The sequence below is a fragment of the Fukomys damarensis genome, unplaced genomic scaffold (genome assembly GCF_012274545.1).
Source record: "Fukomys damarensis isolate Sample0158 unplaced genomic scaffold, DMR_v1.0_HiC HiC_scaffold_10, whole genome shotgun sequence".
Taxonomy (NCBI): domain Eukaryota; kingdom Metazoa; phylum Chordata; class Mammalia; order Rodentia; family Bathyergidae; genus Fukomys; species Fukomys damarensis.
Genome location: NW_022900922.1, coordinates 36,197,582 through 36,221,928, shown reverse-complemented (window position 1 = coordinate 36,221,928; position 24,347 = coordinate 36,197,582). Strand labels below are relative to the sequence as shown.

The following is a 24,347-nucleotide window of genomic DNA, read 5'->3' as shown; positions in this document are numbered from 1 at the left end:
CGCGTGCCAGGCGGGTACTGACCCGAACGCGCCCCTCTGGGCCGCTCTCGCCGCTGGGCAGCACGGAGCCCCCCACCTCCAAGGTCGGGGTTAAAGTCCCCGGGAGGGGAATGAGCTCTTTTAATCACTAACCTCCCGAAAATAACAGCTTCTGTAGCCGTGAATATCTGTAAATCTCAGCCAAAGTAGCGCATGAGAGGGAACTGTGAAGATCGTGCGGGGGAACGCGAATGGAACAAACTTAAGTGCCCAGGAATGGGAGGGCGCGGGAGGGCAGGCAGGCAGTGGGACCGGCTGTGTGGAAAGACGGAGTACATAACACAGTGAAGACGTTTAGAGCTTCCGGGAGCGGTTCCGGAGGAAACTGTGTATACACAAAAATACCAGCGTGTGCTCGATGTGCTGTGTGGGCAAGTCATAGGGCGCTGTGGATAGCGCAAGGCTCTCCAGTCCCGGATTGGAAACCTCTACCCTTGGGGACAAGCCCCTCATCTCTTGGGCTCCACTTCCTTATTTTATGCCCCTAGGGGAGTTGCAGGAGATGGGGCGTCCCTGTGGGTGGCGGCCCAGCGCAGTGCAGGAGTGCAGGTTGGCCTAGGGACATTGGACCCCACCTGAGATTCCTGGCTCCGCACTCAGGGAATCTCAGGACGCGGTGGTGCCTTGTGAAGTGCCAGTGGGAACCCTGCAAGGTTCAATCCTGCCTTGTCACAAGAGTAAACCCTCTGGGCCTCAGATCAAAACCTCTGGACTCCACCCAGCTCTTTGACACATCCCATCTACCTTATCCAAAGCCACAGGCCCCTCCTGCTGTGCAGGCCGTCCTAGCCTCAGCCCTCACCTGCTAGGCTATGGCAGGACTTCTGTTCCCCAGATCCTCGCTGGCTGGCTCTACATCTCCATCCGCTGTCCCAGTTGGGAGATGCCTTCTTGGACCACTTGTCTAGGAGCAAACAGCAAGGCGACCCCTGCTGTCTCACCCATGGAGCCCTTTATTTCTTAGCACAATCACTATCGCCATCACCAGTGCTACTTAATCTCCAGCTGGAATTCTGTGCTTTGGCTGCTTTTTCATTTAATTATGTATTGTCTGTTGCCCCAGAAGAGTCTAATTTCTGTCCTTACCTATTTTGTCCACCTTGGTACCTCAGCACCTAGGGCAGTGCCCAACAGAGGGTGGCTTTCCCTTTTGGCCTTTGAATTATGCTGTTATGAAGGTGGGTGGGCACATGGTTCTCCAAGACCCTGCTTCAATTCTTTTGAGTTTATACGCAAGCAGAATTGCTGGATCATGTTTACTTTTTTGAGGCATCTCTGTACTGTTCTCCATAGCTGGACTATGTCACATCCCCTTCAGTGGTGCCAAGAGTTCCAACCTGCACTTCGCTCCAACCCTTGCTGTTTCCTGTTTTTCTTGATAGTAGCCATTCTAATGGCTGTGGTGTGATGTATTATTTGTTTTGATTTTTATTTCCCTGATGACTAGTGATGTTGAGCAACTTTTCAGGGCTTATTGACCATTTGTATTCCTTGGAGAAAGGTCTGTTTGAGTCCTTTGCCCTTTTTTGGTTTTGGTTTTGTTGGCTCTCTGCCCTGGCTAAGCAAGCACTCTAGCCCTGAGCTACATCCCTAACCTCCCTTTGCTTACCTTTGAGTTGAGTTTGTTTTTTTTTTTCTTTTTTTTGTGATTGAGTTTTACCTGAGTTGCTTTTTCTGACAGTGCAAGTGGGTGTGTGGGAGGGCCCTTGTCTCCCCCAGAGTGACACAGTTATTTTGCAGATAGTGGTGGGGTAAAGCAGATGCAGGCCTCCTCTGTGCCTTTGAGGCCTGCTGGGGAGAACTCACATTTTCCCAGAGGAGCAAAGCACACACAGAGTTCATCCCCAGCCCCTAGAACCACGTCGTGTGCTGGCCACCATCCGTGTGTACTGCCTCTCTTGCCCCACTGGGCCCTGCTGTGGCCTTGTAGTCCTGAAGGCTGGGGCACAAAGTGGCAAAGGGACTCGCAGGTTACACAGCCCTGCCTGGGATCTGGACCAAGTCCCTCTTATGGGAAGTCTCCATCGGCCTAAGCCATCTCCCTGCAGAAACTTTGGGATCACTGGCTGGAAACCAGGTCTAACCCAAGTCCCCTTTTTCACAAGTGGAGAAAAAAGGCCGACCTGGTACCACCTAGTAACAATGCCCCACCACTTCTCCAGTGCCAGCTCTGCCTTCATGTGCCCAGTAGTATAGTTTGGTGGCCCTGCCCTTCCTCTCCTCAGGCTCATCTGTTTTCTAAGGGGGCATCTTGGAGAGACCGGAAGGCCCAGAAAGCACAAGTCCTTCCCAGCTGTAGCTCATTTCCCAGGTTCTCCTCTCTAACACTGCCTTTGTGGAAGATTTCAAGTCCCCTCAGAAAAAATTTTGGAAAGTTCTGGCTTTGACATCTTGCATGATTTGTTTCCTAAGGCCTTCTTCTCCGGAGTATGCCTTGTCTCTCTGGAGGCGCCTTTTTGTCTGATGTGTTTGTCTGTCCTTCATGAAGCCATGATTCAGTACAGTTTGACCTCCCTGCCTTTCCCTCCCCCTGAGGTTATTTTCTTTTCCAGATTGTTGCTTCCACCAAGAAGAGCAACTACATCTGAACACCCAGGGCCACCATACTGAATCAGTGAGAGAATCTGTCCTTCTATAACATGGCAGGTGATGGCTTGTTGTGGGGCTTTAGACTTCTAATAAGAAGTGGAGGCCGGGCGTGGTGGCTCACGCCTGTAATCCTTGCACTGGAGGCTGAGGCAGGAGGATTGCTATGAGTTCGAGACCAGCCTGGAATACATAGTGAGTTCCAGGTCAGTCTCAATTACATAGTGAGACCCTGTCTCAAAAAAACCAAAAAAAAAAAAAAAAGAAGTGGAATACATCACCTATTACCAAAGAAATCCAAACCCATTTCTTTTTGACATTGATCACCATCTGGAATTATTCTGTTTTGTATTTGCTTCTTTGTTTTACTGTCCATTTCTACTCCATCCAGAATGGACATTTCTCAAAAGTGGGGCTATGCCTACCCTGTCTTCACCCTGCCTCCAGTCTCTGTAATCATCCCTGGGTCAAAGTAGGTCCTTAAAATTATTTATGGAAAGCTGGGCGTGGTGGCACACACCTTTAATCCCAGCACTCAGGAGGCTGAGACAGGAGGATTGCTGTGACTTCAGCCTGGGCTACATAGTGAGTTCCAGGTCAGTCTCAACTACATAGTGAGACCCTGTCTCAAAAAAACCAAAAAAAAAAAAAAAGTAGTTATCGAGTTATGTCTTTATTATCTTTCTTTTCCAGTGGTGGAGCTCAAATCCAGCATTTCATGTATGCTTAAGCATGTGCTCTACCACTGATCTACGTCCCAAGCCCCATCTTTACTTTTGTGTCTCTCACGCACACACCATAAACACGCTCGTGTCGGTGCCAATTCCTTGGGTACCCCCCCAACTACAGTTTCTTTATAATACTGGAGTTTTATAGTGTCAAAGCTTCATGGCACACGTGCCAGGTTTCAAGGGCCCCGGGGGATGTGGAAGCAGAGTGTGCCCAATAAAAGGTGTCATCGCTGGTGCCTGCCAGTGTCAGATTGGCACAGAAGCTTAGATCTTACAGGGAATGTCTGAGTCACTTTGTCCTCACTGGGACAAAATACCCAACACCCACAGCTTAAAGGGGGAGACGTTTGTCTTTCTCAGTGTCCGTCCATGTTTGGGAGGCTCGAAGGCAGAAAAGAGCAGCAGAGGGGCAGGAGAGGAACAGATGCTCCAACCTTGGCTGCCAGGAGCAGATAGGAGGAAGGAGCCAGGGTGAGAGATGCACCCTTCCAGACCACGCCCCAAGACCGGGGTCTACCCAGGCTCCTCTACTAACAGCTCGTGGACTCAACTCCAGTGAACAAATCCACGGTGGAGTGCCGGGTCCTGCGATCCCCTGACCTTCCTTACACGTGTGTTCCGGGGGCCATGTTAGGTCTAAACCACAGCACAGGAGGACTGACAGGCGTCACAGAAGCTGTCCAAGTGAGATCGGGCTTTAGGAGGATTTACTTTTTAGGCAGCATAACTTGGTCCCTGTGCCAATGTGTGTGTTGAGCATGCCAAACCCAAAGATCTAAAACTTTTTGAGCACATGATCAAAATACTCCAGAATCTGAAATTTTTAGCACAAAATTTCAGATTTTAGAGCATTTCTCGTTTCGAATTTTCAGAGCAGGGATTCTCTGCCTATAAAGTCTATGCAAATATTCCGGAATCTAAAGAAATCCCCAGTCTGAAACGCTCTGGCCCCGCACATGTCAGATAGGGATACTTGGCGTGTATTTGTAATTCTCGTAATGCTGAGCTACAAGGAAACATACAGGATGAACTATTTTTAAAGTGCTCCTTGTTTTCAAGTCGTCAAGCCTTAAAAAGGCTGCTTCTCAGCCTGAGCCGCAGTGACTTCGCTGGGTCCTGAGCACCATCTCCTCCTGCACAGGGAAGAAAGTGCTGATCGTCTATGCGCACCAGGAGCCCATGTCTTTCAACGCGGCCCTGAAGGACGCAGCCGTGCGAGAGTTGAGCGCGCAGGGCTGTGCTGTCGCTGTGTCCGACTTATACGCCATGGGATTCGAGCCGAGGGCCACCAGGAGCGACATCACGGGTGAGCTGTGGCCCACGAACTCCATTTGTAAACTTTCTTCCTTTGCTTTTACAATTTTAAACAGCTCTTGAAAAGCTGATTGTGAGGACTGATATAAAGTCTCTGGGTCCCCAGTGCCTGTCCCTTTCCCTGTCCCTCAGCCTTCCAAGCCCATGACAGCCTTCCCCGTGTTTCCCGAGGTGGTTTTCCTCCAGGTTTCACAAAGAGGGTAGCATGTTGTACACATTATTTTGTTTGTTGTTTGCGTCTTTCTACTGTAAAAGGTATTCCCTGAACAGCACCTCATGTTTAGCCCCTACTAAGTTCGTTTCTGATTCTTTGCTATGATTAACTGCAGTGAATTAATAACAGTCATAGAGGTTTTTGCGCATGTGCTGGTTTATCTAGAAGTGGAATAGCTGCTCAGAAGGGTGTGCATTTTTAATTTTCATAGATAATATAAAGTTGCTTTCCATGAATGATGTACCAGTTCACACAACTGCCAGCAATGTTTGCAAAAGCTTTTTTTTGTTGTTACCAGTATTTTGATCATTGCTGGTCTAACAGTTGGAAAAATGGTCTCCTGGTACAGTTCTGGTTTTTCCATCTCTCACTATAAGTGAGATTTAATATCTTAATAGTTTATGTTCTACTCGGTATTTATTTAGATTAATATTTTAATAAAATATTTAATATTCTCTTTGCTTAAATTATCTGTTCATTTTTTATTAGGTATTGGTCTTTTTCTTATTAAAGAGCTCTAGATATTCAACAAATTAACCTATAGTATAGTATAGGATATGAGTTGCAAGTACTTATAATCTGTTGTTATTATTTTGGTTTGAGTTTGCTTATGGTAGCTTTTTGTACACAGGATTTTATTCACTTATTTTGTGATCAGTCTTTTTCTTCTAGGACTTCTGGATTTTATGCCATACTTACATGGACTAAGATAAGTTTTATAGTTCCATCTAGCATTTGACAGATTCTCCTTTGTAGATTAAAATACTTTATGTCTTTGCAATTTATTTTTGTGTACAATGCAATAAGGGTCTAGTTTTCCTCCAAACACCTGCTGAGACATCTCATCACCACTTACTGCGGGATCCAGGATTTAAAACACCACCTCCGCTGTGATCCAAATTAGGTCGCCCTCTTACCCCATTTTCTTATAGTTTTTCTAACAATATTTACATTACTTTTCCATAAATTGTTTTGAAGAAGCTTTCCAGGTTGGAAAAGAAACTTGGTGACATCTTCCTTGAGGCTCGTTAAGTTCAGAGGACTGACTAACCTACAGTGCCCATCCTGTCTCAGAGGAGCTGCCCCCCCGGTTCTGGGTGGGTGGCGGGGAAGTTTGGATGCTCACCTGGGAGTGAGAGCCTCTGTCTCCCCCTAGGTACCCTCTCCAACCCCGACAGCTTCAATTATGGGGTGGAGGCCCACGAAGCCTTCAAGAAGGGGGCGCTGGCTGGCGACATCCTTGCTGAACAGAAAAAGGTGCAGGAAGCTGATCTAGTGATATTTCAGGTTGGTTCTTTCTCCAGTTCATGTTTGAGGTCAGATTCATCATGTACAGACTCCTTCCAAGTACTGCATTATGCACTCCTACAAGTGGTACCAACATTTCAGCACACTGAAACTAACTTGAGCGCAACATTCAGTCACAGTACTTTACCTAGTTAGTAAGGAGATTCACTCACAACCCTGACCTCTAAGTAAATAGGAAGGAGGACTTTTCTGGTGACCCAGTGGCTGGGAACATCTGAATCATGTTGGTCTTGTTGCTTTCATTCGCTCCCCACCCGTCCCCGTCCTCTGTGTGCCAGGCCACTTGAGAGCCAGAGTTCCCAAAGGGTGTGCGGCAGGATCGCTTGGGTGGAAAGCAGCTCCGGCTTTCAGTGCCAATTCTTAAAGGAAATTCTTGTTTCTGTCTTCTTGCTGCTTGCTTCACACCCACACACATACACACACACATACACACGGCACCTTCTGTGTATTTGTCCCCAGCCCCACACTGTGGCTCACCTCCCCAGCAGCACTTGGCAGGCAGGCAGCTGTGGCCATGTCCTGGCCTCCTGTGTCTCCTGGATGTCAGGGATAGGTGCCCATGGCTGGGCAGGAGCCTCGGTCAGCTCTCACTGCACACCGGGGACCAGATGCCCTCCATCCAGACTTCCCAAGCAAGGGGTCTTCAGGGTCCTGATCGACTTCCAGATGCCAGCAGCTCCGCCCAGGCACAGAAGGGGAGCTCCTTTCCATACCCCACTTGTCCCCCTCAATTGCTGGGAGACACAGAGCCACTGTAGTGGTAGCATCTGGGACCAGTGTCTGCTCGGCCTCTCCCACCACATGCTCCCTGTGCACAGGCACACCCGAGCAGACCATGCGGGAAAGGAGGATGATGAGCTAGCTGGCTCCCCATCACCAGGGGCCTGAGCCACCTCGTGTTTCCCCCATGTGCCGCCCCAGTTCCCGCTGTACTGGTTCAGCGTGCCAGCCATCATGAAGGGCTGGATGGACAGGGTGTTGTGCCAGGGCTTCGCCTTCGACATCCCCGGATTCTACGATTCTGGTTTTCTCAAGGTGGGTGCTCCGGGACTCGGATCGCTGTAGGTTGCTGGAGTGGGAGGCAGGAGGAGTGGTAGCTGCCAACTGCCTGCTCTACTTTGCTTCCTTTTGTAAAGCAGGTACTGGTTGAGTCCCTGTGTGCCTGGCGTGCTCTGTCCAGTCGAGGAGCCGGCGCATGCACAGCAAAGGAGGGCGGTGGTCAGCCTGGGCCAGAGGCACTTTGGCTTGAGATGAGTGACCAGCCTGGACTCGCATGGGTCCACAGCTGAGCGCCACGTGCCTTGGGACACCTGCCTGGTGCAGTGGCCACGCATGGGACCTGGTAGATGCTCAGTGTGCGTGAACTTCTTACTAAAGCATTTTCCTACTGGAATAAATGATTTCTCAAGTTCTGATGCCTCAAAAATAAATGCAGAGTATTTAGCTCAGTGGTTCCGGGGCCTTCCTCACAAGTGCAAGGACCTGAGTTCAATTGCTTGTACCAAAATAAATAAAATATGCATATGTGCCGGGGATTTGGCTTGATGTTTCCACCACCTGCCTCACCAGAGTTCAATCCCCGCTACCAAAACTAAAATAAAATAAATGCATATGAGGCAAACAGCCCGAGTAACCAGGCTCTGTCTTGGGAGGTGAGTGACACGCCATTTGTTAGTGGCTGCGGTCGCCTCCAGCCCAGGGTCCACTGAGGACACCACACCTGACGCCCAGCCCGCTAGAAGCCTGCACACGGTAGCATTTTTAGGTCCACTCACCTGTCACTGGGTGTTTTGTCCCCTTTGTCTTCATCACGTGGTGGTCGCCTGGAAGATGGGGTGTTGACGTCTGTCCACCCCAGCCACTATGAACCATCCATCCTCATCTGTCAACTACACTAACACCTTTCCTTTCTCTGCACAGAGGAAATTAGCCCTCCTTTCCTTAACCACAGGAGGTGTAGCCAGCAGTTACACAAAAGCGGGTGACTATGGAGACTTCCGGTACTTCCTGTGGCCACTGCAGGTAAGCAAGCGAGAGGCTTCTCCACCATGCTGTCTGGAGAGCCGACAGCACACAGCATTCTCTGTCTCATTACAGAAACTGGTAACTTGCTCCCGTTTTTAATCTTCCCCATGGCAGCACAGTAGAAGTTGGCCAGTAGGGAAGACATGTATTATAATAATCACAGCCTTTACTATCGTTCGACCTGAAGCCAAGCCAGACCTGTGTAGGGTGTTGTCTGTTTTCTGGGGACTGAAATGGCCTCCGATGGTGCTAGGTGTGTGTGTGTGAGATGAGCTAGGGGTTCAGTTGCACAGCCACCCACACAGCAGTGCTCATGAAGCCAGCACCATGCTGGGCCCTGGTGAGAAGCGGGCCCCAGCCCACCTCGTGGAGAGCACAGCCCCTCCTGGGACCCGACTCTGTCCTTCCTGCCCTGCAGTCCTGTCTCCCAGGCTGCACTCCCAGACGGACACCTCTGCCCAAGTGCACCCTGGGCCTAGGGGTGGCAGCAGGCTGGGTGGCTGTGGGCAAAGCTGGAGCGGGCTCCAGGACAGGGACCTGGGAGATCCAAAATCTAAGGGTAGCGGCACAATCAGTGGTAAGCACGATCATTGGTAAGCGCAGCTCATCCATTGTGGCTGCCCTCCATCCTCCCTTGCCAACTCCTAAGTGTCAGGATGAGGGATAGGAATTTCAAAAGGCAGGGTTCTTGCTGCATGCCCAGGGTTCTGGAGCCCTGTTGCCCTGAGATGGCATCAATGTGACCTCGCGTATGCCAAAGTCAAGTTGATTGTCTTCCAAGTTCTTCCCCTCATTTCTTAAGCCTTCCATCCCACCTTGGAGGAGAGTCTGCTTTGTTCAGTTACAGCATAGCATTGGAGTCATTTAACGACTTCCTGAAAGTTTGCTTCCTACGCTTCCCCTTCATTCATTAATCTAACGCACCTAACAGGCATGGCTTCTGACCGGTGCTCTCTTCTCTGTGGCTTTAGCATGGCACATTGCACTTCTGTGGATTTAAAGTCCTTGCACCTCAGATCAGTTTTGCTCCTGAGTATTCATCAGAAGAAGAAAGAAAATCGATGGTGGCCTCATGGACCCAGCGGTTGAAGAGCCTGTGGACCGAAGAGCCCATCCAGTGCTCGCCACCGTGGTACTTCGGGCAGTAACACCTGCATCTCGGAGACCCACGCGCACAGGAGCAGACGCTGTCATGAAGCAAGGTTCCCACAGAGAACCAGATCTAGTGCATGTGCCCACGGGTGAGTCCAGCCGGGTCACATAGTCCACTACAGTGGCTTGTTTTCATGGATTCTGTCAGCTGGTCAGTGTTCACCCAACTTTTCATTTCTTTAGCATTTATCTAAACATGTCTCACTGTGTTCGGTCTTCAGGGAAGTTTTAATTTCCAGATCTCTGGACGTGGAGCTGGATTTGTTCTTTTTTTGTTTGGATGGTTTTATTTCATGACTCAACTTCAGAGTTCTTTACTTTCATAGGAAAGTTTAATCCATTCACAGCTAATGTTTTAGTGCTATGTTTGTACTTGTTTTTTCTTTCTTTCTCTTTATACTTGCATTGTGACCATGAAGTTTTAATTGAATGGCTAGTTACCATGTTTTTAAAATCATTTAGTATGCATTACAATAAAAATTTCAGTGCCTTAGCCTGGTGGCCTCTGGTCATTGTGTGCACAGTCCTGGAACACGACAGTGAGTTACCCCGAAGCGCAGGCCCAGGTCCCTGGAGGATGAATGTGAGTGAGTCCACGAGCGTGAGTTTAAGGGTTCAGATATCACCATCTCCGTCACCCTTGCCTGTCCTATTGGCGTCACCCTCCCACTCTTTGTCATCACTGCTGAGGACAGAGCTGCCACCCGCGCCCAGGGCACCATCTTCCCAGCACCAGCCCCAGAGCCCAGACTCCCCTGGACTTCCTGAACAGGTCCCCGTTGGGATCATGGTCTTCACACCACTTCCTTTCCCCTGCAGCCTCCGCACCTCTGCAGCAGCTCCTTCACATCCTCCTCAACTGCATTTCCTTCCCACATTGAATACTTTTCCAAATACCTCTTTCTTTCTTTCGAGTCTTCCTAACTCTCTTCCAAGTCTTCTTCATGAATACTTTCTCAGGGCCACTTTCTTCCTACTTTTCCCTCAGGACCATTTTTTTCCTGATTATTTTTGAAGCCATATTCAGGCTGATCTTTCCAAGACATTTTTTTTTAAGCCTTGCTTGGAATTGTCTTCTGGGTCTCTTTCTGGACCTACTTTTTAAGAGTTCATTTCAGAAATATTTGCTTCAAAATCTCCCCACCTCCTTGTTTTTCAAGCATCTTTTCCCATATAAGTCCTTTAATGCTGGGCGTCCATCCTGGCTGTACTGAGGTGCTCCCGAAACGCCTTACTTTAGAAAGCCCTGCCCTTTGCAAAGCAGTGGTGACTCTGGGCCACTGCCTGCGCCTTGGCTCCAGGGACATGAAGGAAGTTCCCACCCTCTCAGCCTTGCACTCCCTTCAGCCCAGTCCTCTTTAGCCCCATCCCATGTTGGACGGAGTTTCCCACCCTGCAAACCACTTTGCACCGAAGGTTTGAAGATGGCGACCACTACCCCACATTCCTCCATCTGAATGTCTTTCAAAGAGAAGGAGCCTCCTCCTCAGCCCAGACTTCCCTGGCACCTGCTCCCTGCACACCTGTTAGAGAGCGAGGGCTGTGCCCATGTGCACCCAGCCTACATTGCAAGTGGCGGAGAGCGGCTCTCAGCAGGACTGCTCCCCTGTGAATGGGCTTGTGTTGCTCTGAGCACGGGCGTGAGAAGTCATGGACTTCCAACCTCTGGACACTTCAGGGTTTGTTGCTCATTCTGTGGTTTCTCCTCTGCTCTGGTGCTTGCAGAAATGGTGCAACGGTGCTCCTGGTTCCCACTCTTAATAGGGGCCTGAAGGCTCAGGAGGCCAAGTGGCGAGAAATGCCCTGGAGCTGTCTCCTTTTTTCCTGCCAACCCAAGAACGCATTGGGCAGCTCAGCTTCCTACTCCTCCCTGTTCAGCAGGCTGCAGCTGTGTGAGAGGCTGGCAGCTGGACAGCAGCACTGCATGTGAGAGCCGTGTTCTGGGGTCCTTTGGGCAGGAAGCCCTCCATCCTCCCTTGCCAACTCCTAAGTGTCAGGATGAGGGATAGGAATTTCAAAAGGAAGGGTTCTTGCTGCATGCCCAGGGTTCTGGAGCCCTGTTGCCCTGAGATGGCATCAATGTGACCTCGCATATGCCAAAGTCAAGTTGATTGTCTTCCAAGCAAAATTGCTAGCAATTTGAGAGCTGGAACCTTGATTAGATCCTATTAGCTCTCTCCACCAATCATTGGTTTTTAAAATCTTATCTTACTGTGGTGAAATATAAAAATAAATCCAGCATCTCCAGGGTGGCAGGATTACTGTTCAAAAACAAAGGGAAGTGACTGCAGCCGTGGCTCTGTTTTAAGGCACCATATCTCTTAGGAGCACTGGGCACTTGTGGATTCACAAAGGTGTCTTTGGCTGTACAGTTAGGTCTTTGAGCTTCTTTATGTGAAGGTTGTTAAAAAAGAGGAAGGACATGTATGTTGCTCCATGTTAGAAAGTAGCAGGAGCTGGCGGGAAATTCTCAGAGCTCCAGGGCACAGTTGGTGCCTTGAACCCAGGGAAGAGGGAGGCAGGCAAATGTCACGATGTGAAAGACAAGCATTACTGATGTGCAGTGCATCTAGCCACTTGTTTCATGAAAATGCACTGGGACTAAAGCTTATCAGGAATCAGATCATGTGTCATTTGAGCTCTTGAATCAGTGATAGAAATTTTTAAATTTTGTTTTTATGAGCACGTTTACAGCACACGATTACATTCCTCATGGGGAATTGGTACATGTACATAACACATTTTAATTTTTTTCCCCTGTCCTTCCTCCCTGCTCCTTCTGTCTCTTGGTCCTCTGTAATTTTTCAAAAGATCTGCTTTCCTGTTTCCTATTACCTACAAGAACCAAAGTTCGGTACTGATTTATCCCAGAAGGAACTGGCAGTCTATAAAGAGATTTTTACTAGGATCCCCATTTTACAGATGGAGGAAAAAAAATCACAGAATTACAATAACTTGTCCAGGGTTTCACCACTACAGGTGGGCGAGCTGAGGGCAAACTAGGGCAGCCTTGTCAAGAGCTTGGGCTGAGGTGAGTAGTACAGGAACTGGAATGGCAGTGAATACAGCTGGTTTTAGGAAGTGACCCCCCAAGAACTCTACAGGGGAATTCACAGAACTATAAATTTGAGCTGCCCTCTCACAACAAGGACTGCAAGTTTTATGCATCAGAGATTCTTTTGCCAGTAGGTTAAAATCCTGCTGACATTTTCATTTCTTGCTCTGTGGCAGACAGGAGATTTGGAGAAGCTTTGCAGCAGTAAAACTTACATGCATTATTGAGGTCATAAGAAACTAAGGGAAACATTTAAGCAAATCCCCAAACTCCTCACACCACAACAAAACTAGTTGCTGACAAGAGAGTAGTAAAGACGTGTGGCTTCCTCCAGGACTATGTTGGTTACCTTTTCATTGCTGGAACAAAATACCTGACACCCACAAGTTAAAGGAGGAAAGGTTTATTTTGGCTTAGAGTTTGTAGATGTTTCAGTCCTTAGTTGGCTGGCTCCAATGCAGGGTGGCAGGGCAGAGTGGGGTCTCAGAGAAACAGTCCATGGCAAGGCAGGCAGGAAGCAGTGAGCCTCCCTTTCCCTTTTATCTCATCAAGGGTACAAGCATAATGGTTAATGCCACCCACACCCAGAGTGGGCCTTTTCTTTATCCACATCCAGAACTAAGCCAGTCAGTGAACTAATTTAGTCAGCACACCCTTAATCCATATTCACATACCCTAGATCCAACCACCTTTGAGCATATGAGACTTTGGGGGACACCTACATTCAAGCCATAGCAGGATCTGATACTGATAACCTGGAAAAATTGGGTGAGACCAACCTGTAAGTGTGTGACATGGACAACTGAGCTGGGACCCTGTGCAAAGGGATTCTGCCTTTATGAAAAGATGGGTGGAAAAACACATCTGCTCTTAGAAGGAGACAGACAGGTAACCTATTTCCTTCTCAGCTCTGGATGGAAAAATATCTCTTCTGTAACATGGAATCTTGGATTGGACTTTATTCTACAGACATTTAAAATCTAAAGAAATCAAGTGGCTCCAAGTGATAGTGACCGTTGGTATAGTAAAAAATAAATTATTTCTGGAGAGAAACATCATCCTGTGCCTCTGAGGATTCCCTCTATTAAGGTCAACTGGATATGAGCCCTCCAGCATTACCAAACACAAGGAAACAAGACAACATTACTGTGAATAAGCAAAACCACCTAGTAATAGATTTACTCACCCATGAGCTTCAAATACTGGCATTATGAGCTATGTAACAAAATAACTGTATAAACCAAATATACCATGTTTAAAATGTTCAGAGACTTCAAAAGTGGTGGGATAAATTTGAAAACTGAGTAGATCTTGTAGAATGGAAATACATACAAATTACAACTAAAGTCTGACTGTGTCAAATATTAGACCCTGATAGAATTAATGAAGTGAAGATTTGGACAAATAAATGAGGAAAGACAGTTAAGAGGCATGGAGAATGAAGTAAAATGATGTAATCTGGTTTTAACTGGACTTCCAGGCTGAGAAAATGGTGGGTGCCATATTCAGAAAAGAGAAGGGCCCAGAACTCCTCCGAACTCAGACACTAGTACCCAGACACTTGCTACAGCAATAGTCTCAAGGAGGGCAAGCAAATCCAATATTCAGTTGTAGCATGGTGGAACTGTGGACCATAAAACAGAGAAAACCAGATCAACTATAATGGAGCAACAGTTTAACTGACAACAGGTTTCCCAGTAGCAACAACAGGAACAAGTAAACAATGCAATAGTGTCGCAAAAAAGGACAACTGTAGATCTGGATTTTCTTTTCAATTATTAGAATAAAATAAAGACATTTCAATAAGTCAAGTAGGTCTGGTGGCATACACCTGTAATCCCAGCACTCAGGAGGCTGAGGCAGGAGGACCACTATGAATTTATTCAAAGCCAGCCTGGGCTATACAATGAGTTCAAAGCCAGTCCTGTGGGGTATATCTCAAACAGCATTTGGAAGGATGTTTATTTCTTTGAATGTTCAAAGAAGAAAGACTGAAAATAACTCAGATAAATGGCATATGCAGGAGGGAGTATGAGAAAACACACATACACAAGACATTTTGCAGAAGACTTGGCCAATGAACATAAGCAAAGATGTCAGCTTAATGATTAAAATAAATGCAAATGAATAATAGCACAGTGTTCTAGGAGGCTACATCCATCTCCCTAGCAGGTATCCTGAAGTTTGGATGGCATCTAAAGAATGAGGGTGATGGAGAACTTCCGCATCTTATTACCCAGTGAAAGCGTAATTGGTTTAAGATAGAGAACACAAATGGTTCCTTTGAAGACCGGGAACCCTTATCATCACATTACTACTATGAATATTTAATTATAATTTTACTACCCGAGTATGTAACCCTGAGTGACTTTTATTTGGCATGTTTTTGTTCTTAGAAAGGGGTATTCTATAACTTGCTTTATTTTCCGTCAACTTTTAAGTTATAAAATAGATACATCTCAATGTGTGTACCTATAGTTAATTATTTTATTACTGGGTAATAATATGTTTAAATTCTCCATCACCTTCCATTCTCACTAACACTCGATGCCGTCTAAACTTTAAGATACCCGCTAGGCTGGTGGATGTAGACCGCTAGAACGCTGTGCTATTGTTCATTTGCACTGACATCTTTGCTTATGGGTAGGTGTCACCGCGGGCACGGCATGACTTAGTGGACATCTAACACGGGGGAAGGGGTGTCAGTGTCCTCGTGGCCACTAGGGGGCGGGCGCTCATGAGCGGCCAAAATGCAACCAAGAGCGTGTCCATCCAGGCGACAGACGTGCTCTTGAGTCATGCAGGGCCCAACGATGACACCCAAATGGGAGAGTCAGAAGAACGAGGGTAGGGAGTAGAACAGACTTTCCAGCTTGCTTACGCTTTTGAGGTTTGGAAGAAAAAGTTGTAAAATCCACAGAGGTTCTTGTGCAATTCAGAGTAGAAGAGGGAGCTCAGCTCTGAAAGTATTTGGGGACCCGTGACATTTACTGGAGGAAAATGAAAGTTTCGATCCCCAAGCCAACACTGCAGACGAATCCAGGCTGCGCTCAGCCAGCAGGGGTCAGCAGGGGAGCACTTGAGGGGACATTCTTCAGGGGAATTTACCCCCCTGGGGGTGATGAGAATGCTCCTCTCCCCTAGCACAGTGTACTCTGGAGAACGGGATTTTAACTGGAAAAATAACCACACCTATCAAGGGATATACCCTTTTTGTAATCCTCCCAGTTGGAGCCATAAATAAAATCTTCAAGGGAAAAGACACTTTTCCAAGACCTGAAATATGGGCCTTGGGGATTAAGATGAAAACAATAACACATTTGATTCTCAACCCCATGCTTGACAATGGGCCTAAAACGCTGCTATTTGAGGATCATGAACCACCTTTGCTCTTTAGGGCCTGAGAGACCAGCACCTAGAGTTTGTCATGCAAAATGTTGTGGCCCTGGCCCACATGCGTACGTACCTGGCCTTCTCTGCAGCCATGTCTGGCAGAGGGTGTTCACCATTTAGTCTTCAAGGGTGAGGTGTCTTCCAGGGATTTCTTAAACGGAATGCATCATAGGTGAGGGGCGAGAGGAGCAGAAGCCAGAGGAACAGCAGGAGGAGAAGGAAGGGCATTATCAAGTGTCCCTTTAGGAATAGCTCGCCAATTAAGTGTATTCCAGGTCTTTCTTGCCTCAAACAAAGAATTGAACAAGACAAGCCAAAAATGGTGCCAAAAGTTCATTTGAAAAGTGAGAGGTGAAGAAGTTCGGGAAAAACTAGCTCTGCAGAGCGAACTTGGTCCAAACAAAAGAGGAAAGGAGGAGAAGAGCAAAAATAAAAATACACCCTGGTCTAGAAGACACAGAGTGGGCCACCATGAAGAGTCACAATAGCGGGCTCCTCGTGGTGTCTGTGTCCTCATACGTCATCCATATCTCGCGGGAGCCTGCGAGAAGTTCCACCCACACACAGGGTCCTGGAACTTATTTGGTGCTGTCCTTGGATCTTTTAATTAGTGGATCCCACTTACTTCCCCAGCCAGCTTTGCCACGCCCTACCTCCTACTTTTTCCCACTAAGAGACCTGAAAGAGTGGTGGTGTCTGTCTTCTATAGCTTCTTTAAACTGGCGAGGTGTACTGTACACCGTACTTACTAGGGATTATGTACTCTTCAACTACCATGGGCTGCTGTGGCTTGCTTGCTGGATTGAGGAAAACCCTGTTAGAAAACAACAAGAGTGAACATTGAGCTGCCTGTTTGACAGGAGAATTAAACTTTATTATTAACCCAAATGTGAGGAGCAAGTCAGATTTCCATGCTTCCTGAGAGCATTAGCAAGATCTTGTTTACTTATCTGTAGCAGGGCCAGGGATTTAGCTCAGTGGTTCTGCTGCCTGCCTCGAAAGTACAAGGTCCCGAGTTCAATCCCTGGTACCAAAAAAAAAAAAAAAAAAAAAAAAAAAAAAAAGAGAGAGAGAGAGAAATACTTATCTGTAGCAGCACTGGACTCTTGTCTTTTGAAGAGAAATCTCAAGTCTTCCAGAGGCTCACAGGAGTAGTTTGTAGTTTTCTCCTTTTGGGTGATCTTGTTCTTCAGACTGTTCAGGTGGGACTAACTTTAATCTAGAAAGATGAAAGCAATTATCCATCTCTGCCACCATTCCTGCGGGGGATGTAACAAGGATCACTGAAAAGAGGCCCTTCCATTTGGTTTTAACTGGTCAACAGGTGTTCTTTTTCCAAATTTTTACAAGCACTTGGTCTCCGCCAGGAGCTGGCAGAACCCTGTTCCCATACATTTGGAGCCTGTTGTATACGGCCCAAACTGATGAAATAGTGTAAGAGCCTCCTAGCCTCTGGGTCCATTATATCAAAGGTAGAATTGGCCTTCTATGTAACATCTCCAATGGGCTCAAACAGCCCAGTTTGGGGCATGTTACAAACCCTTATTGTGCAGTAATAACAATTGGGGCCAGGACTCAGAGGTCTCTTGGCAAAATTTTTCCAGAGCTCACTTTAGGGTCTGGTTGGCTCTCTCCACCTTTCCAGAAGGGTGAGGCCACCGAGTGAGTGGAGGTGGTACTTTACTCCTAAAGCCTTTGCCACTTCCTGAGCTATTTGAAAGGTAAAAGAAGGTAAATTGTTATTGTAGAGATGCTGGGGTCATCCAAATCTGGGGATGATTTCTTTAAGAAGCACTTTGACTACCTCAGTAGCCTTTCTGAATGGGCAGAAAAGAATTCATTCCAGCTGTGGTGTCAGTTAGGACCAACGTCTGTTTAAATCATCCACACAGTGGCATATGGGTAAAGCCGGTCCTCTCCCAGCCATGTCCCTCTGCTCTGCACGGGTTCTAATAAAGAGGGCAGTTTGCACTTGCCCAGGTTATTGTAGGCACAGAGCGGGCAAGCTGTGCAGACCTGTCTGGTGGTTGTTGCTAGTCCTACTCCTGTGAAAACTTGAGTGACCATTGCCAGTATAGCATCTCATCCCATATGGAAGGAAAAGACTTCTGGGGGTGGCATAATCCTCCCCAGGTACTCTGCAACCCCAGAGCCTGCAACTATGCTGGCAACACATGAAGGACTATGAGGAGGTCTCTGGCCAGAAAGATGGTTGAGGAAAATAAGAAGGCTGAGGAAGCTAAGCTAGGGATGTCTCAGATTTTGCTTCTATCAGTGCATTTACTATAGCTAAATGTAATTCGAGCACCTGTCTCCTGATGGCAGGGTAATGTAAGCACCACACATACAGCTAATAAGGTACATCAAGGAATGGTGCTCACGAGCCTATTTCTACTCAGGAAATGAGACTGCTGAGGTCAGGACCACAAGGACCACATGCTCTAAATTCTCAGTCTCAGCTGGGCATGCTGATGCACGCCTGCAATCCCAGTACTCTGGGAAGCTGAGGTGAGAGGATGGCAAGTTTGAGCCAAATCTAGGAAATTTAATGGTGCTCTGTTTCAAAATTTAAAATAAATAAAAAGGGCTGGAGATGTAGCTCACTGTAAAGGCCCAGTGCTGGAGAGAAATCTGCATCTTCAGGCTCAATACTGTGGGAGGGCTCTTTGTCCAGTGTGGTGACTCATGGATGCCCTCGGTGTCAACGCTGCTCCTCCCGAACCCTGGCTAAGGGCCTGCTTGGACCAGCGTTACCATGCCAGAACTGTCAAAGCCATTCAGGGAAAACAGCCACGGACCCTACCAGTCTAGAGCCTCATAATCTTCATTGCTCATGATGATTTTCACATCCTCCTTTAAACAAAATGAAAACATCACTTGCAAATTTATAGTGGCCCAAGGAGGCAACACCTTCCCAGGGTGTTGATTGCACCTGGGGTCTTGGCACATTCTGAGAGGGGCTGCTTGCTCCAGGGTACACTCCGTGTAGCCTGGTAACCCAGGTGGGCTCTGGGGGAGTTCTGGAATCCAGACTGACCCAGAGAAGCTGGGGATGAGGCTCAGGGGTAAAGCACTTGCCTGGCATCCAGAGGCCTTGAGTTCAAGTCCCAGCCTTGCAGGAAACTAACCCAGAGTGGACAGTAGTCCTACTAACTTCCTTCCTGGTACCTGGGAGAGTAGAAAGCCCCTCTGCTGCCCCCTGGTGGCAATTTGTGGAGAGAGCCTTGGGTTCAGGGTGGGATTTAGGTGGCTGCTTTTTTTTTAGATTTCCCTGAAATTGTTTTTTTTAAAAAATAAATTTATTGGTAATTTTAGGTATACAATATGATGACATTCATCACTGGGAATTTGTACATTTGCACGATATATCTTGGTTCTTATTTTTTCCCCATTCCCCTACCCTCCCTTCAACCCCCCCACCCTTCCCTATTTACAAAGACTATTTCCACTTTTTCCTTTTCTCATATTTTTCCTTTCCTTTCTTTCTTTTCCCCTACTCCTCCTTCCCTGAAATTCTTATTTTTTATTTTTTTTCCTCATTGAGTTTATTGGTACATTTTAGGTATACAGTACAGTTACATTCATAATTGGTATCTTGTACCTTTACATGACAGGTCTTGGTTCTCATTTTTTTCCCCTTGTCCCTGCCCTCCCTTCGCCACCCCCCCACTACAAACACTTCATTCAGGTCAGAGCCACTGGCTGGCAGAGCCTGAAGATGGCCTTTGCGCTTAATCTCTACTCCCTTTGTGTTTGACTAAGACTGCAGATCCTGGATGGCACAGCCCCAGGAGACAGTTACATTGAACTATTCACCTTTTGGTTAGTACCAGGACATGTCCAGCTGAGTCTGTGGAAGTAGCTGTATCGCCCCTTTTTTTGTTTATATAATTGTGTTTGGGCATTTGCCAGGACCCACAATGTATCCGACTGACCGCTGTCCACAAGAATTGCCTCCATGAAGAGTATCTCCAACTGAAAGCGCTCAGCTAAGGAGTCAATCTAGTGCACCCTGGCAAAAAAACAAATCCAGCACTTTTGCTGCTGATTTCCTCCACAAGATCACTGGAAACTTGGGGACCCACAGGCAAGAACAAACAAACCCTTCGAGAAATTAGAGCATTATAATCAAAGCACAAGGGCCGAAATAAAAACAACAGAAAAAGCAGATTGGGGAAAGGGCCATGCCCAGAAACCACCCCCAAAGACCAAAATAATGGCTGGACCCCAGAGCCCCTCGTCAATGGAAGTTATCTGTAAGTCTGATAGGAAAGAGCAAAGCTGATCTAGTTTGACTTTAGTCTCTTTTGCTTTTAGCAGTTGGTGTAGCATTTGATTATTAAGCTGTGCTGGGGGCCAGGGTAAGTTTATTTTCAACAGAACATAGAAAGATGCTGTGGCCATCATCCCAGAATGTGCCACCATGGACCAGGGTGGTAGATTCACTGCAAGAGGCCATGCCAGGGCTGCATCTGGATGACTCCCCTCACCTGCCCAGCCCCTGGACAACGTTGGAATCACTTTGAGTTATAAACAAGAAAAGGGGGGCACAGCCTGAACAGGATCCTTTGCCTGCATGCTTTCTCCTCTATAGATTACACAGATGAACACAGTCTATTTGACTAAGATTGCAGATCCAGAATGGCACCGCCGCAGGAGACAGTTATGTATCCTTGTTCCTTTTCTGTGCATGCCCGATCACGGGACACAATCACATCCAGCCTAGGCCACATGGCCCAAGTGGCACTGCTACCCCACGGCCCTGACCTATAAATAAAGAGCACCCTGGAAGATAGCGGCCATTAGCTCAGCTGGCTATGGCCCCTTCTGGTCCCAGCTATAAAGCTTAATCTTGGTGTGTGTCTTTCTTGTTATTTTCCAATTCTCTCCTTCATCTCTCACTGTTCTCCCCGGCTTCGGACCCTACACTGTGCAGGTCACAGCAGTTCAGGGTCCCCCTCTGTGGCAGCCCAGCCGTCACAACACTAACATGCCTGAGTTGGGGAGTGAGGATTGAGAAAGGAAAGACCACTCAAGCCTGAGTGGAGACCAAGACAAGTCTGATTTATTCCACAGAAACAGCTCCTTTTAAAGGCTCACATCGACAGGAAGCTTTTAAGGGCACACAACAACAGGAAGCACCAAGCAATTGTTTTTATCTTTATGTAAAGACCGGATTTCCTGACTCTTACAGATAACATCAGATCTTCAGCTAATGAGTTCCTGTTATCCCAGGGTCAAAGAACAAAGCAAGCTTAACAAACAGTGTCCTTGAAAAGTAACAAATGTTGCATATATTGTGTTGATGCCTTAATTGTACAAGAAGTTATTTTCCAAATATCAAACTCCAGTGTGCCATGACTGGGCCCCCACACCCCTCTACCCCTGAGGTGAATGGTGAGTGCTTCTGTACATCTATGGCCCATCCCAGGCTTTTCCTAGACACCTGGCCCCTTTTCGGGGAACACTGATAACACCAATGCTCACTCTGCTCTGCACTCTGCTGCCTTCTTTATATGAAGTGTGTCTTTTAATCCCCACTAGGCCCTGAAATAGCCATCAGTAACAGGGTGAGTCCCTCTAAAAGCCTGAAACCCCAAATCTGAAACTCTTTGAACACTGATGTGCCACAGAGAGCCACCTCTGCTGCACGGCCCGGCTCCTCTGGAGCCACGCCATTTCCAGCGGACACCAGTGATTGGCTCTGACACAGCGCCAGGAGGGGGTGCTCAGCGGCACCATCCACCCCCACCCCTGGCTATTAGATCCCCTGATTGAGCCAGTCCTTGGACGCACTCTGCAGAGGCATGGTGGGCTATAAAGGGTGGTAATTGATCCTATTATCTTCCTGATTGTATCGATAGGGATAAAGGATAGGGATTGATTTGATGAGTTGTTTTCTCAAATATGAAAATGAGAATGTCTATAAGTTATTAGAGAATCAAAGACTGGGACGCAACAATATCAGGAAGATTTAATGACTCAGAGATTGAATCAAGGGCAACTCAACAGCAAAAATAAAGATGAGAAAACACTTAAGCAAGCCACAGAAACAGACTTCCAGTCCACCAATGGCAAACAGTAGGGCAAAGGAGGATGAAAAATCAGATAGTGAACCTTCAGGACACTCACAGCACAGGAAGTAACAAAACTGATCAATCAAGCTCTAGAAAAATTCAAAACAGAAATTATTTCCCAGATAACCATAGAGATGGTGAGCAAAATGAAAGACATGATTCGAGACTCCAGAACAGAAACTGACAAAAAAAAAAAAATAGATGAGTTTAGGAGCATAATAGAAGCCATGAAGGCCCAGCATGAGAAAGAAATGGAAACAATGAACAACCAACATAGGAAACAAATGGAATACATTAAACAGATTCAAACGGATATCCAGGAGATTAAAAACTCTATTGAAAGCATACACAACAGAATAAAAGATTACAAAGATAGAATCTCAGATACAGAAGTTAGGATAGCAGACAGTGACCATGAAAAGAGAGGTCTCTTAAAAACAGTAATGAAGCATGAGAAACCAATCCAACAACTTCTAGATGATGCAAAGAAGAATAACATAAGACTGATAGGTATACATGAAGTACCAGGAGAAAATGCAAATGACTTAAAAAAGATGTTTGCATAATTAATGACAGAAAACTTCCCAAACAGAGGGGAAGAATTAGACATACAGATAAGCGAGGCATATAGGACACCAACTAGCCACGATAAAAAAAAAATCTACACCTAGACATATAATAATCAAGATCCCAGAAACCCAACAGAAGAACAAAATACTACAAGCAGTAAGAGAAAAGAAACAAATCACATGCAAAGGAAAGCCCATCAGAATCACAGCAGACTTTTCAACACAAACCCTCAGGTCAAGGAGAGCCTGGAGTGAGGTATTTCAAGTCCTAAAAGAAAACAACACACAACCAAGACTGATGTATCCTGCAAAACTCTCTTTCAAAATGGACAGAGAAATAAGATAATTCCATGACAAAGAACACTTGAGAAACTTCATGAATACTAAACCAGCACTTCAAAGAATATTAAACAATATCCTAGAAAAAGACAACAAAGATCACAACACCGTGAGGCCCAACAGAGCAAATTAAATAGCCAAGGCAAGAAACTAAAAGGAGAGGATAAAAAATGAAAAGAGTCAACAAAAGGACAATAACATGATAATAATAAGTCAGTACATATCACTTATAACTATAAATGTCAATGGCCTCAATTCACCAATCAAGAGAAATAGATTGGCATAATGGATTAAGAAGCAAAATGCAACAATATGTTGTATACAAGAAACACACCTAGTGCAAAAAGAAGCCCATAGACTGAAAGTGAAAGGATGGAAAACAATTCTCCATGTGACAGGAGCCCAGAAAAAAGTAGGGGTAGCAATCTTATTTGCAGACAAAGAAAACTTCAAACCAAAACTGGTTTGCATTAAGAGAGACAAAGAAGGCCGCTACATCCTTGTAAAGGGAGCAATCCAAGAGGAAGAAATGACAATCATAAACATATATGCACCAAATATAAATTCCCCCAACTATATAAAACAAATATTAAGTAACATGAAAAACCAAATAACCACTAATACAATTGTAGTGGGGGATCTGAATACCCCACTATCACAAATAGACAGATCATCTAGGCAAAAAATCAACAATGAAATACTAGAACTGAACCAAGCTTTTGAATGTATGGACTTATTAGACATCTATAGAGTGTTCCACCCCACAAAATCAGAATATACATTCTTTTCAGCTGTACATGGGTAATCCTCCAAGATAGATCACATACTAGCTCACTAAACAGGTTTGAAGAAATGCAAAAGAATTGAAATTATCCCCTGCATATTATCAGATCACAGCGCAGTAAAGCTGGAGATAAATAGCATAAGAAACTGTAGGAACTTCACAAACACATGGAAATTGAACAACACGCTCCTGAACAATCAATGGATCACAGAGGAAATTAAAGAAGATACTAGACAGTTTTTACAAATAAACGAAAATGCCAATACAACATACAGGAATCTATGGGACACAATGAAAGCAGTTCTACATGGAAAATTCATAGCACTGAATGCCCATATTAGGAAAACAGAGCAAGCTCAAATAAACAACCTAATGATGACTCTTAGACTCCTAGAAAAACAAGAGCAAGAAAAACCCAAAGCTCGAACAAGAGAGGAAATTATAAAGATTAGAGCAGAAATCAATGCAATGGAAACTAAGAAAATGATACAAAAAATAAATGAATCGAAGAGTTGGTTTTTTGAAAGAATAAATAAAATCGATAAACCCTTAGCTAATCTTATCAAAAAAAGGAAACAGGGCCAGGGATTTAGCTCAGTGTTTCGGTGGCCTGCCTTGCAAGCAAAAGGACCCGAGTTCGACCCCCAGTACCACAAAAAAAAAGAAAGAAAAGGCTCAGATTCATGCAATCAGGAATGAAAAAGGCAAAGTCACAACAGATCCACAGAAATCCAGAGGATCATTAAAATATACTATGAGAA

At 46.2% G+C, this 24,347-nt stretch overlaps 1 protein-coding gene across 5 annotated transcripts in view; it reads left to right on the top strand.

Moving 5' to 3' along the window:
- Nqo2 (N-ribosyldihydronicotinamide:quinone reductase 2) overlaps window positions 1–9,820 on the top strand; it is a 10,521-nt gene extending 701 nt beyond the window's left edge. Inside the window, exons 1-7 of one of the 5 annotated variants that reach the window (XM_010622754.3) lie at window positions 69–83; window positions 2,592–2,685; window positions 4,498–4,662; window positions 6,041–6,171; window positions 7,114–7,227; window positions 8,113–8,214; window positions 9,189–9,820. In XM_010622754.3, coding sequence (XP_010621056.1) covers window positions 2,679–2,685; window positions 4,498–4,662; window positions 6,041–6,171; window positions 7,114–7,227; window positions 8,113–8,214; window positions 9,189–9,365 — 696 coding nt within the window. In that variant the 5' untranslated portion in view covers window positions 69–83; window positions 2,592–2,678 and the 3' untranslated portion in view covers window positions 9,366–9,820. Of the gene's footprint in view, window positions 1–15; window positions 2,686–4,497; window positions 4,663–6,040; window positions 6,172–7,113; window positions 7,228–7,331; window positions 7,548–8,112; window positions 8,215–9,188 lie in introns of those variants that run through there. The other 4 variants (XM_010622753.3, XR_004516535.1, XM_010622751.3 and 1 more) reach the window with 4 other exon arrangements.
- The last annotated feature ends 14,527 nt before the right edge of the window (window positions 9,821–24,347 follow it).